This window comes from Punctularia strigosozonata (assembly GCF_000264995.1).
Source record: "Punctularia strigosozonata HHB-11173 SS5 unplaced genomic scaffold PUNSTscaffold_2, whole genome shotgun sequence".
Lineage (NCBI taxonomy): Eukaryota > Fungi > Basidiomycota > Agaricomycetes > Corticiales > Punctulariaceae > Punctularia > Punctularia strigosozonata.
Window position 1 is genome coordinate 2,335,881 of NW_006767434.1, and position 15,134 is coordinate 2,351,014.

The 15,134-nt window shown below is 56.5% G+C and overlaps 7 protein-coding genes across 7 annotated transcripts; 6 read left to right on the forward strand and 1 right to left on the reverse strand.

Moving 5' to 3' along the window:
* Positions 1-163: 163 nt before the first annotated feature.
* PUNSTDRAFT_50105 (uncharacterized protein) lies at positions 164-1,071 on the forward strand. The gene is made up of 2 exons (XM_007380392.1): positions 164-277; positions 333-1,071. The coding sequence occupies exons 1-2, from the start codon at positions 189-191 to the stop codon at positions 1,021-1,023; spliced, it is 780 nt and encodes a 259-aa protein (XP_007380454.1). The 5' UTR covers positions 164-188; the 3' UTR covers positions 1,024-1,071.
* A 521-nt stretch (positions 1,072-1,592) lies between these two features.
* PUNSTDRAFT_50106 (uncharacterized protein) lies at positions 1,593-3,076 on the forward strand. The gene is made up of 7 exons (XM_007380393.1): positions 1,593-1,688; positions 1,741-1,774; positions 1,835-1,914; positions 1,969-2,284; positions 2,334-2,402; positions 2,454-2,651; positions 2,703-3,076. The coding sequence occupies exons 1-7, from the start codon at positions 1,603-1,605 to the stop codon at positions 2,772-2,774; spliced, it is 855 nt and encodes a 284-aa protein (XP_007380455.1). The 5' UTR covers positions 1,593-1,602; the 3' UTR covers positions 2,775-3,076.
* Positions 3,077-3,110: 34 nt separating this feature from the next.
* On the forward strand, positions 3,111-4,845 carry PUNSTDRAFT_97839 (histone-fold-containing protein). Its single transcript, XM_007380394.1, has 4 exons — positions 3,111-3,395; positions 3,449-3,584; positions 3,641-3,682; positions 3,738-4,845. Exons 1-4 carry the CDS (start codon positions 3,183-3,185, stop codon positions 3,938-3,940), a joined length of 594 nt encoding a protein of 197 aa, XP_007380456.1. The 5' UTR covers positions 3,111-3,182; the 3' UTR covers positions 3,941-4,845.
* Positions 4,846-6,127: 1,282 nt separating this feature from the next.
* On the reverse strand, positions 6,128-6,448 carry PUNSTDRAFT_38965 (uncharacterized protein; the record flags this gene model as incomplete). Its single annotated transcript, XM_007380395.1, has 1 exon — positions 6,128-6,448. A coding segment is annotated over one exon (321 nt), but the record flags the coding sequence as incomplete, so codon positions are not given.
* A 2,628-nt stretch (positions 6,449-9,076) lies between these two features.
* On the forward strand, positions 9,077-11,406 carry PUNSTDRAFT_111259 (acetyl-CoA synthetase-like protein; the record flags this gene model as incomplete). Its single annotated transcript, XM_007380396.1, has 9 exons — positions 9,077-9,289; positions 9,349-9,669; positions 9,723-9,857; positions 9,934-10,067; positions 10,121-10,320; positions 10,371-10,390; positions 10,620-10,903; positions 10,968-11,259; positions 11,311-11,406. The coding sequence occupies 9 exons, from the start codon at positions 9,077-9,079 to the stop codon at positions 11,404-11,406; spliced, it is 1,695 nt and encodes a 564-aa protein (XP_007380458.1).
* A 784-nt stretch (positions 11,407-12,190) lies between these two features.
* On the forward strand, positions 12,191-14,182 carry PUNSTDRAFT_118556 (acid protease). The gene is made up of 6 exons (XM_007380397.1): positions 12,191-12,500; positions 12,562-12,757; positions 12,817-13,153; positions 13,208-13,324; positions 13,381-13,698; positions 13,755-14,182. Exons 1-6 carry the CDS (start codon positions 12,218-12,220, stop codon positions 14,037-14,039), a joined length of 1,536 nt encoding a protein of 511 aa, XP_007380459.1. The 5' UTR covers positions 12,191-12,217; the 3' UTR covers positions 14,040-14,182.
* Positions 14,183-14,427: 245 nt separating this feature from the next.
* PUNSTDRAFT_82353 (nucleic acid-binding protein) lies at positions 14,428-15,134 on the forward strand. The gene is made up of 2 exons (XM_007380398.1): positions 14,428-14,872; positions 14,928-15,134. The coding sequence occupies exon 1, from the start codon at positions 14,477-14,479 to the stop codon at positions 14,861-14,863; it is 387 nt and encodes a 128-aa protein (XP_007380460.1). The 5' UTR covers positions 14,428-14,476; the 3' UTR covers positions 14,864-14,872; positions 14,928-15,134.

Below are 15,134 nucleotides of genomic sequence, written 5' to 3' on the forward strand. Positions count from 1 at the left end.
GGTCATGCACTAGCGGTTGGGCTTTCTTCGTAAGTATATACAGGTTATGATGGAAGTATCGGGGTAACGCTCGATGTTTGTAACATGCTTGCAGATGCGCGTGTGTGATGCATCTTTAGATCGCCTTGCGCTCAATCGAACTTTGGCCTGTCACACCTTCCGCCCCCTACATACGTTTTCGACTAATCATGACCACCGAGATCATATTTTACGATATCGTCGCCCAGAAAACGAAAGCAGAGGAACGAGCCTGGTGTCCGAATGCATGGGTGACGAGGTTCGAGGAGCTGCGAGCCTTATCCAGCGCTGAACTGATGGCGGTGTCGGTGCAGATTGACCCTTGGGTTCAAAGGTCTCCCGTTCAAGACCGTATGGGTCGAGTACCCTGACATCGCGGACCTCTGCAAGAAGATTGGCGCTGCCCCAACGGGAACCAGGGATGGTTTGCCCTTGTATACCCTGCCCGTGATACAAGATCCATCCACAGGGAAAGTCATATCGGACACGTTCGCCATCGCTGAGTACCTGGACGAAACGTACCCCGACCGTCCGACGCTCATGCCCAAGGGAACGCGAGGCCTGCAGTGGGCGTTCACCTATACGGCCACGCAGATGGCCATCGGCCCCTATCGGGACAATATGATGCTCGCCGTTTACAAGCAGCTGCGTCCACGCAGTCAGGAGTATTTCCGGGCGACGCGCGAGAAAGCACTTGGGAGTAAGCTGGAGGAGCTATCGGTGGGCGTGAAACGTGTTGAGAGATGGGCTACCGCCGAGGCCGGATTCGCAAAGCTGTTGAACATCATCAAGAAGAACGGCGAGGGCAGCCAATATTTCATGGGTGACACTGTCAGCTTCGCGGATTTATTCATCGTGGCGTGGCTGGAATGGGTAAAACAAGCGCTCGGAGGAGAAGAGTGGGAGTTGGTTAGGAAGTGGAACGGAGGTTTTTGGGGTCAGTTCGTTGACTCTATACACTCGAAGTACGCCTTCTTTGACGAAGGAGTAGAGTACCAACCATGAATACGCCTGTGCCATGAAATGTAGGATCTAAACGCGTTAATCGAGCTCCCTCACAAGGTCTGGTAGCCCTGTTCCGGGCCTGATCTACTGACTGGAACTCCCTTGTTCTTCCTCAACTTACTCCAGATGCTATTGCCGACGTCATCAAAACAGCCATCCATGGGGATCCGCAAGAAACTCGCTTATAATTATCAGGGTCGACTGCCACGCGTGGCCTGTGCGCTGATGACGATGACTACCAGTGGCTCGGGGCGCGCCGACACAACCTTGGAGCTCCATTCGCTCCATTGTTCAAGCAGGGCATTAACCGAGGCCCTTCCATAACCCCGGCCGTATACTCACGGTCTGCGACGCCATGGATTAGCGACTCTCTCGGGGCGAGGTCGTGGACTACACCATATACTTTAACTTACACGGCCTCTCGCCTGCACGTCACCCAGGCCCCAAACCGGTCCCATCCATGTCGCCAAGTACCAGGTCTTAAGATCGCCCGCCTCACGGATGCGCCGACGTCCCCCCGTAAAAGGATGAATCCCAAAGCGAAGGCTCGTCCTGCACTGAGACAGTGGACCACCCCCAATGTATACCCCAGCGCCAGTCAATTCTCATTTTCCCGATCTCCGTGTAGAGCTCCGGGAGATTCAGTCAGCCAATCGGGGCCGGAAGTGAGCACTACAATTCACTTCAGGATGCAGACACCAACGCGGCGTGTCACAGATTTGGAGTCAAGGACAGGCGGGCCGTAGATCCGGTAAGGAGTTGCATTCCAGAATAGTGTTCTCTATAAATCCGCTCATGCTCGTACTTACAGCCTCCGGTCGTGCAACTACAGGCATTCAGGACTGTTCATGACGGAATCAATTTCTTCGAGGTTGAAGTAGAGGATTACAGGCACGTTGTCTCTCCTCCAGCGCAGAATTCTCTGTTTTACACCGTACATTCCAGCGCAGTCGAAGTGTCTGGCCTCATATGTCATCTCGATGTGTTCCCACTTTCATCCAGTCCTCATCCGACGCCCGCTATATCCGACGGTGGAAGCCTGGCTGCGGCCTCTTACGGACAGGCCCTTTCAACTGTCACTCCGTATCAATTGTCCCAACCTGGTTGGCAGACGTATCCTCCGCAGATGGCATCCGAACCGGCACCCGTACCTTTGATCATCTACCGTGCCCAACATCAACCCTACGAAGCGGATCCTGTCGTTGTGTGGGTGAACGGCACCCCCTTCCGAGAGTCCGAGGCTATCACGTCAGAAGCATTCGTATGTCTCTCTTCATATCCATCGACACTCGACTGATCCCAATCCGAAGGGCTCCCGAGAAGTCGAGGCAACGAGACTTTGCTACGAAGGCAACCATATCGTGGTTTTTACCTTCTGCGTGCGTGAAGTTTACCCCGATGTTGTATATGGGCTAATGCACTGCCCGCAGGACCTTGCATTGAAGCGGGCGGGGTCCTGCTTCTTCAGGTATCGAGCCTTCGACTTGCGGTCGCGCATATCGCAGTTGGTTGCCGGGTCAAGTGATGGTCCCATCCCAATGCTAGGAGAATGTTACGCGCAAGCTTCGACAATGATATGGGATACGAAGTCGTTTCCTGGGCTAGATGTTTCGACGCCCTTGAGCCAGGTGTGTGGTCCGCTAATACAGGATGATCCCCACGTGTTCTGAAATGGTCAGGCCATCTCAAATCAGACTGCGAGTCAGCGTCCTCGGGTCCGAGTACGAGCGCCCAAAACAAAAGGGGCCTAAGGGTGTCGATAATCCTCCTTCAAGTCCGTTAGGCCTGGTTGTGTGGTGTGCATTAGCCTTTATTTATATGTATATGCCATCCTCGCGCTTGCGATGATTTTCACGGACATATTGCTTCGCAGATGTCAGAGGGCGATGTCGGCAAACGCCTTCCAGTATACGCCAGCGCGAATAAGTGCACGGTTACTTACCGACACCAATCCTCAGTGGCTCCTGGCCAGTGGCTGTGCTATCAGTATGAGCTCGCAACCGTTCATGTGACCGCCGAGCCCGGCGCTAAATTATAACATGTACTCTACACCGTCTACTTAGTAATTGCGCGTTTCACCCCAACCACCGGCAGCAGATCAAACGTTCGGAAGTGCCAATTGAACATAGGAAAATTCAGTCTCTTTCAAGATACCCCTCATGGACACAGACGGCGACCGCAGTGGCTTGGAATCCAGGCCGGGAGAAGTCACGCAGGATATTACCGTTGAGCATACAGAACCGCCCGAAATCCCGACCATACGCGACCCGACGCGTAAAAAACGCGAGAAGGACACTACACAATTGCAGAGGGACCCCGGGAAGAGCTTGTTTCCGGTCGCGCGTGTACAACGCATCTTGAAGGCAGACAAGGTTCGTGCGCATTTGTCGTAAGACTATCTACGAGCTGAACCGACTTTATGCAGGAACTTCCAATGATTGCAAGGGACGCCGTGTTTCTCATTTCGCTGGCCACGGAGGAGTTCGTCAAGCGACTGAGCGAAGAGGGGCAGAAGGCTGCCGAACGCAGCCAGCGAACGACAGTGCAGCAGCGCGACATCGGTGCGCCAATATGCGTTTAACGCGTCAATATGTGTGACTAACCGTGTTTCTGTCAGCCACTGTGGTCCGTAGAGCAGACGAGTTCGTGTTCCTAGAAGGTACGCTGATCATATGCATCAACCAGTGCCTGGCTCGTATTCATCATCCGTTCAGAAATTATCTCATGGGCGGAGCCAACAGCAGCTCCAGCCCGTCGTAAACCGAAGGCTCTCGAGGAGGGCCCCGCCGGGGAGGGAACCATGCTTGACCACTTCGTAAAGCATCCACAAACCACGGCCAATGAAGACGTTCAGAATCAAGATGACGACGTAGTCCTTAACGAAGATGGGACGATGGGCATGGCCACCGAAGACTAGTCATTATGGAGCACCTTGCAACGTGCTACGTATTATCGCTTGAATGCGGGTTGTCTACACTACCTCATTAGTGCCGCCCATCTTCCGCCTGGTCGCCCTTGCACGCCGTCCCAGGGATCAACTGCTGCTACCTCGGTCCTACATGCACATTCATAACTTGCTGCGGATCCTCTCCACGAGGCCTTCAGCCTCTTCCTCGTCGAGCTCTTCACGCGCTTCAAACTCCCTCTGATGCATCTCTTGATGTGATAGACGTTGCTCCAGCCGCCCCGTTCTCCTCGCTTCCCTTGATATCGGCGAGATTTTCGACGAGGACTGGAACGTCGGTGCTGGCACAATGTGGTAATGGACCTAGCCAATAGTCAAAAAAGGGATAATTGGAACAGACCGAAGTGCCCACATGTGGTACAGCTTGCGCGTATTCCTGATTGCAAACGACGTTAAGAGCGGTGTTCTCCATGGCTAAAGCATCGCGCGTCCGCTATCAGTCACCGCATATCAAACACGTGTTGGCCTGGTGCGCAAAACATCAACAAGCTGCCAAGTCACAATAAATGCTCCACCCCGCGACTCACTTACCCTCCGTCAAGGCCTTGGCCACCCGTGTAACGGCTTCGCCTACGGCGCCCGCATACTCGACCGGCAGTTCGCTCAGACGCGACACGTGTGTCTTGGGTATCACCAACGTGTGCCCCGGGCGCAGAGGGAGGATATCGAGGACAGCTATGACCAGATCTGTCTCGTACACTCGGTACGCGGGCAGATCGCCCGCAATGATGCGGCAGAACGGGCAGTTGTCGGAGTGCGGTTCGGCGGTGAGGGAGGGCTGCCAGCTATCGGGGACATCGCGGTCTTGGTGTGCCGCGATGATGAAGGAGGTCATTGTCGAGTACAAATAACAATAGGGAGCGGACCTCCGGGTATGTGCTACCGGGGCGGGGGATTTAAGTACATGGACACACGTGATCGGCGAGTGGAAATGAAGCCCGAGGCGATCGCACCGCGCCCCTTCTTACGTTCACTAAAATTAATGGGTTATTTCCTTCGGCTTGGCTGCAAACAAGCATTACAGCGGTGCAAACGTGTCATTTGGCTTTGGACTTGATCGCAGTGCCATCGTTCGCACTCCGGAATCGTACTGAAGTCCCGATAGCAAAGCCGTGGTCGCAATACATCGTCGACTCCTTCACGTCTGCTTATCAACCACAATTTGCCTGCGATGCACACCCTACCAAGGTTTATACCAGGCCGCTCTACTATCTATTCGGTCTAGAGGGCCCGTTCGAGATTTCCAACCAGTTCGACGCCCCAGAAAATCCTCAAGGTACGATGGATGTCGTTGCCTCGTTCACCGTCGAACTCGGCAAGCACCCCGTGTCTTTATAGAGGTCAAGCCTCCCGTCAGCTTCCCAGTCGATTTGAAACGAAAGCAAATGGGTGAGCAGTGAGATCGCTTCCGGGACATTCGCTGCCCATCTCCCTGCTATCAACGCATTCGGCACCCGCTTGGCCTAGACTATACATACCGTCGCCAACAATAGCGTGGATCCTCGCACTACACTCGCCGACCTCTACGCTCTCAATGATTTAGCTCCGGCCGATTGATGGGGCTGCGACTTGCGACTTGCCTGAGGTGGTCAGCACTGTCCAACCAGATTGCTCGGGGCGTTAAGGCAATGCGCAAAGCGTTGGTCAATCGAATCACAAGGGAGATGTTTTTATGCTGTACATGAACGGTTTGAGGTTTCCCCCCTTCGGGTATGCAACAGCATTTCGCACTAGCGTACTCTCATGTTTGCAGCCGAATTTCTGGAGCGCCAACATGCGCTTTATTGCCTGCGAACTCAGGTAGCCTACTTGTAAGTACGGTGACTACCTCTTCAACGTGTAACGTCGGAAATTGGGACGACGTGCTATGGCGAACTTGGGGGGATTGGGGGCGAGATGATGGGGGGGTGGGGGTGCATGACTGGATAACATGACTTTGTATCAACCAAAACAAGAACACGGATAGGGGAATGACAAAGATACTCCAGGGGAAGGGGAAATAGACTAGTGCGAACACAACATAGATAAGGGAGTATCTGAGTATTCAAAACTCATGGTGTCATAAGAAACGGATATATGAAATCGAATGAACGGCCGCCTATGTGCTCAAAGTGGCGGCGGCGAAGCAGGCGGGATGGGGACGCCGCGCTGTTCGAGCATGCTCTCGTAAAGCAACGCTCGCCCCTTCCAGTGTTCGACAGAACGCTCGAGCGCCTGTTGGTACTCAGCCTTGCGCCTTCGGCTTCGCCGCGCCGCAAGCGTGTTCTGCCGACGCTTCGCCTCGATGGCGCTCAAATCTTGCGCATCGAGCTCAAGGTCTCCCTCCTCCTCCACCTCTACGCTGTCGAAGCGCGCGCGCTTCTTCGCGAACGTCAATGGGACGTCCTTGCGCGAGGTGACAGACGGTGTGAGGTAGGTGCGCGGTTGGATGGGCGCGTCGAGGGGAATGAGCGACGCGGGTGTCGTGTTCTTGCGGGTGCCGTTCGGGAGAGGCTTGCGCGGACGAGATGAGGAAGCGTCGAAGACGGGAGTGGGCGGGAAGGCGGGTGTTGAGTAGGGGTTTATGTCGTGCATGGCAGGCGAGGTCTGGTAAGAGTCAAGGACGGACATGGTAGGCGACGGCATAGTATATAAACCATGCAGCTCGGGCAACGGTGTAGACGACGGCTTAGAGGCGGGCGTCGAGTCATCGATCCGGTAAAGCGCGTCTCCAAAGAGCGGCGCGTCGGCATATGCAGAGGCGTCGCCAAAATCCATGATCGGGCTGGTAAAGATGTCGGGGCTGACTGCCATATCGGATCCAAGGGCAGGGGTGGTAAGGAGGTCATCCAGATAGGGTGACTCCTCGTGCGGGCTAGTCAGGAACTCGGCCCCGAACTCGCTGGCCATGCGGAATTCGGGCGAGGCTGTGTGCGCAGCGGGCGGGAAGGCGTCTCTCGTTAGCACTGGTGACAGAGCTGTGCGCATAGCTTCGGGCGGTTCACCTTGAAGTATATCCATGACCGCCATAGTAGCCGCCTCGGCAGTGGGTTCGGCGTTTTGGGAGTCGGGGTTGTTGGACAGCATGGTGAGGTAGCCGGCCATCATGTCTGAGAAATCCATCGAGGGCGACGAAGGTGACGACGCGGCGGTGGGGTCTTCGGCACGGGTTGGCTTTGGATATGTTCGTGGCGCCGGAGGAAGGAACTGCGGTATGCCATGGTGCGCGGCGAGATCGTTGATGTTGGTGAAGACCGTTTGCGGTGTCCGAGGACGGTGCGGATGACCTATCGATGCATCTCGATGGTGATCAAACGAAAGCACAGGGCTCTCGGTCGCGGATTGGGTAGGAGAAGCATTGAGCGCTGAAGCCGTATGGACGGGCGACGTTGGAGACCGCGGGGTATTTAGTGAAGTAGTCCGCGGAACATCTTGACCGATGTGGTTGGTGGTAGCGGGCCTATGCGTGGACGGAATTACGGCGACGTTGGGTTGGGGTGCGCTAAGGCGTCGGGGCAGCAACGTTGGCTGCTGGGGAGCTCTGTCAAGGGACGGCAGAGTCAGCTGCGGGTTCGCATCGAGGTCGACGACATCGAGGGTCTCGGCATCAGCCCGTGTTTGGTGTGAGCGGTGGTGGCTCCGCGAGGACCGCTGTCGCATGCGCGACTGGCCCGTCTGCGAACGCCGGGTAGAGCTCCGCGCCTCCGTTGGAGGCGGTACGTGGCATGCACTCGACTCGGACGGCGAACCGGTCCTCGACGCGGGCGATGGCGAATACATTGCAAATGCCGTAGTGAACAAATACCGGGTCGAACCTCGAATCGCTCGGACGGAGATACGGGTACTATGTGCGGCAATGCCGGAGACCTCGACACAAGCAGAGAGAGATGGGCGACGGTGACTCACGGATACCTCTGTAGGTGCTCAGGGGACAACGTCAGCCAATGTGACTGGCGTTGCGGGGGAGGTGGTGGTGGGGAAAGGTTGAGGTGAACACTGACTCATTCCCCGCCGTCCGAGTCTTTATTGGGCGAGTGATTGCAAATTACGCGCGTCGACGGGCCACGTCGCCGTATTAGGGGGCGCATGCACCGCCCCTTGCTGATGGGCGCCCGAGCTATACGCGCGCTTTGGTCCGCGCGGAGACCATATCAGGCGTGCGCGGCCGCATCGGGGGGCGGGAGGCGGACCGTTTCCAGCAGTTCCCGCGGCGAGTCACCGCTCGGCGAGGGCTGACTCAGGTCCGGCACCGCATGCTCGTTCCTTCGTCAACGTTGCTGCGCCGACGCATGCGGAGGCGATGAGCAATCCTCCGTTGGCGTCTGCGCTGGCAAGACGTGGCCGTTCGCCCCCAATACTCTCCCTCGGCGCGCACTACGTTGCCAGCGCCGCGGTCGCTTGCGTCCACAGCTATCTACGGCACGTTCGCAGCAAACCTACAGCTTGAGCCGCAGGCAGGGGTGCTGCGATCGAGCCGCGCTCCGGAGCCATACAACCAGGCGATAGACCGCGCGGTGGGCGCTTGTTCGCTCCGAGTGAGTCGGAGCTTGGCTCGGATCTTGGAGATAAGGAGGCCAGGCGGGATCCTTCCTTTTATGGAATAGCGCGTCGCAGGCGCACGTTACCTTATTTGTCCAGTGGGGCGGGGGGATGATCCTGATTTAGCCTCGCGTCGTCACTTGACCTGCCTCGCGTCCACTTTTCCCGTCTATTCCCCATTCAGCCGCAGTCGCACGGACGTTACGCCGCGCAGCGAGCGTCAACTCGAGCAGTACAGATCCAGTTACGCCGCGGGAGCCAAGCGCCATCGACGACGAGCACATACCCGGAGGATGACGTTCAAGTGAAGCGCAGTCCGGGGATCATGGGCAAATGATTGCGGGGAAGAGGGCTGAAGAAGGTCGATTCGCATGCGTTTGTCGTTCTCATCTCTCGACCCGGCTCATTGTTTACCGGTTCCCCGGGTACGTTCAGCCGCTGCGTAGTGCAATGTGATCGCCATCCTCGTTTCTACCCTCACACCGACCTCGTCGTCGCCGGCGCTGGAGATCAACGATATCAGATATGGTGTTCAAGTCGTTATACCCGCCCCTCGGGCCGACGCCGATAATGAACGTACACAACTTTTTCTTCCAACGCGTTCATAACGGCCCTGAGAGCATCCCCGACAACTGGCGTTTCCTCGTCGATGCCGGCACCGAGCGTGCACTGTCCGGCAAACAGTTCTATGAACGCATTCGCGATGGCGCAACTGTCATCCAAAGCGAGCTCTCCCTCCGAAAGGGCCGGAACCTTGTCGGTATCGTGAGCGAGAACTGTACGGTGTGTACCATGACTCGATCGAGCACACTTGTGGTATTCACGCTGATCGTATTCCAAAGGAATACGTGACCCTCATACACGCCCTGCTTGCCTCCACAGTTCCCGTCGTTCCGCTCTCTTCGTACTCCACTCCTTTCGAGCTCGCCTACCTCCTCCGCCAGTCAGGTGTTACCCACCTCTTCGTTTCTCCCCACTTTCTGGATCTCGTCCGAAAGGTAGCGAAGGAGGCCGGTCTGCGAGACGAAGACATCTACATACTCGACAGGACGGACCATCTTAGCGGACGCGAGTCCAAGTCGAAAAGGAAGAGTTTCGGCGAACTGATCGAGTCAGTGAGGAGGAAAGGTGTTCCCCGCGCTAGCGTACAAGATGCGCCGAAGGTCAGTTCGCGCCCTATCTTGAATGATAAGGATGTACCGAGCAAGGGAAACAGGATACTCTCGCATATCTATTGTTCTCCTCAGGCACTACGGGTCACCCGAAAGCTGTCATGGTTTCCCATTATAACATCTGCCATCAGATGCGGCAGTTTCTCCTCATCGCGCAGGAATCAGGCAAAGTCGTTCCGGTAGGTTCAGCGGTCTTTCCTTCAGACTCGAAACAAAATCTCACCTCGAGAACAGCCCCCACCGCCGTTGAGCCAGACAGAGCTTATGGTGCTGCCCTTTCACCATACCTACGGCCTCACCTCCGTAGCCTTCCGCTCCTTGCTCGTTCCGCTTACGATCGTCATCATGCCTAAATGGGATACCCGCCGCGCTCTACACTTGGTTCAGAAGTGCGTTTCTGCGACACTCAACGATTTACCGTTGACATTGATTACTCCGACAGATACCAAGTGACGCGCGTACCGCTGGTCCCGTCGCTCGTGCATCAGATCGTGACTTACCTGCAGTCACCTGCGGGAAGGAAGGACCGGCCCACGGCGCTTGCATCGCTTGTCAGCATTGGCAGCGGCGCTGCGTACCTGCCGCCTGCGCTCGCCGACGAGCTTGCAAAAATGGCGCCCAAGACTGAGCGCGTCACGCAAGGTGCGTGTGATAATACAATAGCCTGGTCCGGTCCCTGATCGAATTACCAGGGTTCGGTATGTCGGAGAGTGTACGTTTTTTCACTCCATCCACCTTCAGGCCCTCATGAACCAGAGGGCCGGCCTCTGTTCCTATCCTGTTTCGTGCGTCGGGCATCGAGCACTGGAACTGAAACGCCGCCTCTAGCAACTCGCGCTGACAGAACTTCCCCGCGTAATAAAAGCATTCCTACCCCTCTCCATCTCCTCCCCTCGTCCGAGAATGACTTGTAGACTGACATGCTTTCTCCACGCGTGCAGACCATGACCGCCACCAGCTACGTACCTGACGGAACATTCGGCCGCACGAAGCACGTCCCAGGATCGAATGGAATCTTGCTCGCCGACATGGAGGCGAAGCTGCTGCGCGAAGACGGCAACGAGGCTGGCGTGAACGAGCCGGGTGAGCTGTACCTTCGCGGCGGGAACGTTGCGATGGGTTACTGGGGCAAGGAGTTCGAGAAGGCAACGCGAGACACGTTCCTCCCGGACGGCTGGCTGCGTACGGGTGACATCTTCCGCATCGACGAGCACGGCAACTTTTTGTGCGTATACGCTGCGGTTTCGTGGATATCAGGGTTGAACGCTGACATGCGATGGCCATCGCAGCTTTGAGGACCGCGCGAAGGACACGCTGAAGGTGTCCGGTATGCAGGTTGCACCCTCTGAGATCGAGGACGTACTCCTTGCCCACCCTGACCGACTCGTGATTGACGCCACCGTTGCGGGCGTGTCGGGTGGACGCACCTCCGACGAGAAGGTGCCTCGCGCGTGGGTCGTGCTCGGGCCCGCCGGAAAGCGGAAGGGCGCGAAGGCAAGCACGGATGCGCTGGACGAGTGGGTGCGCTCGCGGCTGAGCAAGTACAAGTGGTTGAGGGGAGGGATCGAGGTTGTGGACCAGGCACGTCTCTGTCCGCTTTTTTAGGGTTGCGTATTGACTGAAGCCCGGTAGATACCCAAATCGCCGACAGGCAAGGTGCTTAGGCGACAGCTCGTCGAGAAGTATGAGAGGAGGCGTGGAGCAAGCGCGGCCAAGGCGAAGCTTTGACACCAGCCCTGTATATTCATTGGCGAAGGTTCTGTGTGATCACGAAAGGCTAGCCTCATGCAGAATGCATGTATGTACACCACCGCAACATTTTCTTCCGGTCGTCACTTGAGCGCTGAGCGCGTTGACGTCTGTGCCTGAGCGCGAATCACAACGTAACAAGTTCCGCCGCGGGATTGGCGTACATACGCAGAGCATCCTAAAGCCTATCCTAAGAGGATGCAATAATCGTCGTCAACAGCTGCCCTCATGCCTAACTAGTCACCCGTGAGCGCCGTGCATGCGCTAGTAAGGACCGGACCGTCGTTGCCTACAGCTTGTCGATCAACTCGTCCAGGAAAGGCATTCAGTGGCGGTCCTGCCGCCTCCGCGCCGTCTTGGCACGGCAGGGCACGGCGCGGCTTGGCTCTCGCGACATCATCGTGTTCAGTCGTGTTCACTCTGATATTCACCTGGCAGATTGGCGCGCGTTGCATACTTATGGCCTGGTATTATGCCCAGGGTACGATCGACCCACAGTTGGGACGCATAGCTTACTCACGCTAACACGCGGACAACACCAGCACAACAACCGTTGTTGGTTCTGTGCAGGCAAACCATCAGGAACCTCAGGCACGGACGGGGTCATGCTTCCATCTGACTTGATAGAGTAATGTCCCCCGGATCGCGGAAATTGGTCTCGCGCATCGCCCGACTGTCGAAAGCTATCGCGATCACAATGGGCGGCATTCTCAGCTCTCCCTTTTAACGAGGCCTTGGGAGCACTCGGGAGTCAAGCCTGCGACGTCCGACCTCTGTCACGACTCTCGACATGGCTCCCATCGTCTCCTTCGGTTGTGCGCTCACTGTCCTCGCGGCTGGCGCAGCCACGGTCGTCGCGTCCCCGACGCTGACGCTTCCCCTTTCCCGGGGGGCGCCTGTCTCCGGAACCGTCAAGGCGCAAAACGCGAAACGCGAGGTCGCGCATGTGCAGAACAAGTTACGCGCTGCCGAAGCGAACTGGAGGAGGAACCAGAAGCGGTCCCTGCCTGAACGCGATATCCATCTCGAAAAGCGGGTCACGCCTTCCTCTGGCTCGGCAGACTTGACAGAGTGTCTGTGCCTCTCGTTCTCGTCGTATTTTGACGTTGTGCTGATTCTCTGAACGCGATTTAGTCTGGGTGGACTTTTTGGATTCGTCCTACTATGCCACGGTGTCTGTTGGAACGCCGGCGCAGTCTTTCATGGTCGTAGCCGACTCCGGCAGTTCTGACTTTTGGTTGGCTTCTCCTGGAAGTATCGGAGTGCCGAACGTATTCGATCCGTCCACTTCGACGACGTTCGAGGACTCGCTGATTCCTATCGAGATTCCGTAAGCTGTGTTCGCACTCTCGATGGAAACAACCATTCACGGACGCGATCCTCCTCTAGATATGGGAAGGGCACCTTCGACGGCACAATCGGTACCGACACGGTCTCCTTGGCAGGTTTCACCACTGCGACCTCTATCGTCGAATATGGTGTGGTTGATGACGAGGCCTTCGAGTTCCGCCAGATGAGCGGTATTATGGGCTTCGCGTGGTCCACCATCGCGGCCTCCGGCTCAATGACGTTTATGGAGCAACTCGTCAAGGCAGGCGCGCTCAGCTCCAACGTTGTCAGCTTCCACCTTGGACGCGGAACCGATGACCTCCAGCCGGAACAAGGCTTCCAGAACGGCACTATCAAAGCTGGTTCCATCACGATCGGCGGTACGGACAGCTCCACTGTAAGTATCTCATCTTCCTCGCGGATTCGGATGCTGAGCTTGATTTTCTTGCAGTACACCGGCGACATTGAGTTCTTCGACATCGTGCAGGCTGCCCACTGGGTCATCCAGGCCGACGGCATGTCCGTTGACGGCAAGTTGGTTTCAGCGACCTCCGGTGTGCAGGCGATGGTAAGTGTCGATCGATGTATAGCATATTACTCGGGCCCTAACGCAACCCCATGCAGATGGACACCGGCACCTCGCTCGTCGTCATGCCGAACGCGTCCTGGTCTGCGCTCGCCGACGCATTGGATGCTAAAGAGGACAACACCAGCGGCTTGCTCGTTGCCGACTGCTCGTCGGAGTTGCCCACCGTCGCCTTGCGCATCGGCGGAAAGGACTACAACTTCGCCCCCGAAGATCTCGCGCTAGGCGTCATCCCCATCAACTCCAGCGCTCTCGCTAAGGCTTACGACATGAAGCAAGGCAGCATCGCCTGCTTGCTTCCCTTCGCCGGCGGGCAGGAAAGCTCCGAGCTTGATGAGACGGCACCGATGATCATTGTAAGCCATCCAACCTTCAACGGCCATACGCACGTAGGCTCACGATCACATAATAGTTCGGTGACTCGTTCCTGAAGTCCTGGACTTCCGTTTTCGACGTTGAGAACGCCAAGGTCGGGCTCGCGGCCGCCTCCCCAGCGTCGCCGTACACGAAGGTTTCGGACGCGGTCGACTTCAAGCTCAAGCAAGAAGGCCTGACTCGCGCATCCGCGACCTCCACTGGCAAGGGCACTTCCTCCACCGGTAGCTCTAGCTCTTCGGCAGCCCGCAACCTGGACAGCAACGCAGTCGGAGCGCTCGCGTTGCTTGCGGCGCTCGGCAGCGTATTCCTTACTCTTTAGTGATTAGCTACCGATGTAGCTTCGTGGGTTATACTCGTTCAGGGGTTCTCATGGGATGACTTTTTACGCAATGCTTGAACAAACTCATTTGCACTGAACGCAATGTAGTGTACAATAACAATCAACTCATGACCCAATCCTGCCCAGATGGAGAGACCGCAAATGTAGCAATGGTGTGCTAGTTCGCGTGCGGCTCAATCGGTGCAATACCGTCTCGATTCAACGACACTTTGAATCAATCCAGAGTGAATCGCATCCTCCTCGGGAAACATAGATCATGTTGCTAGTCGAAGGTCAAGCTTCAAATTCCCGAAAGGGAAGCTCGAGCTCGAGCTCGAGGAAGGCGTCCCCGGATCGAGCACGTGTCATTACCCTCTTGCATCCGTCTATTACTACTGGTGAGGTTGGGCGCGCTCGCCGGCGATACCACTGTCAAGATGCCTCCGATGTCCTTCGTAGGACAAGTCACCAAGGTCGGCTGTATGAATAAGACGGCCACCGTGACGGTGTCGCGCTGGGTAGTTCATCCCCGGACGCGCAAACGCATAGAGCGGAGCAAAAAGTACCACGCACACGACGAACACAACCAATGTCGGCTAGAGGACACCGTGCTCATTCGCAACTGCCGACCTATCTCAAAGCTAAAAGCGTTCGCTGTCGAGAAGATACTCCGGTCTCCGGAGAGGGAGCACGAGGCGATGATCGCAGAGCGTTTGAGAAAAGACGAGAAGGCCAAAGAAGCGGAGGAGAGGATGAGGCAGGCTGCGTTGAACATTGGCAGTGGGCAGGCTCAAGAAGCTGGTATCCTCCGCGAGCTATCATAAAAGCTAACAGTAAGTCATTATGGACTCGTTACAGTTGCATTCGTTCATTGGCCTTCGCAATAAGGCGGCTTCCATCATAGACCATTGTCACCTGCAGTGTACCTCACCGAGTCAGGTATATGCCTGTCGTAGGACAAAACCTGCATCAGTGGATATAATCACCACCACCATTCTGACGAATCTCACACCGATGAGGTGCTCAATCCGCCGCAGCCGCTGCTTTCGTTGCATAAATGGGTACACGTGTCTACAATACATTAATTCTAAATCG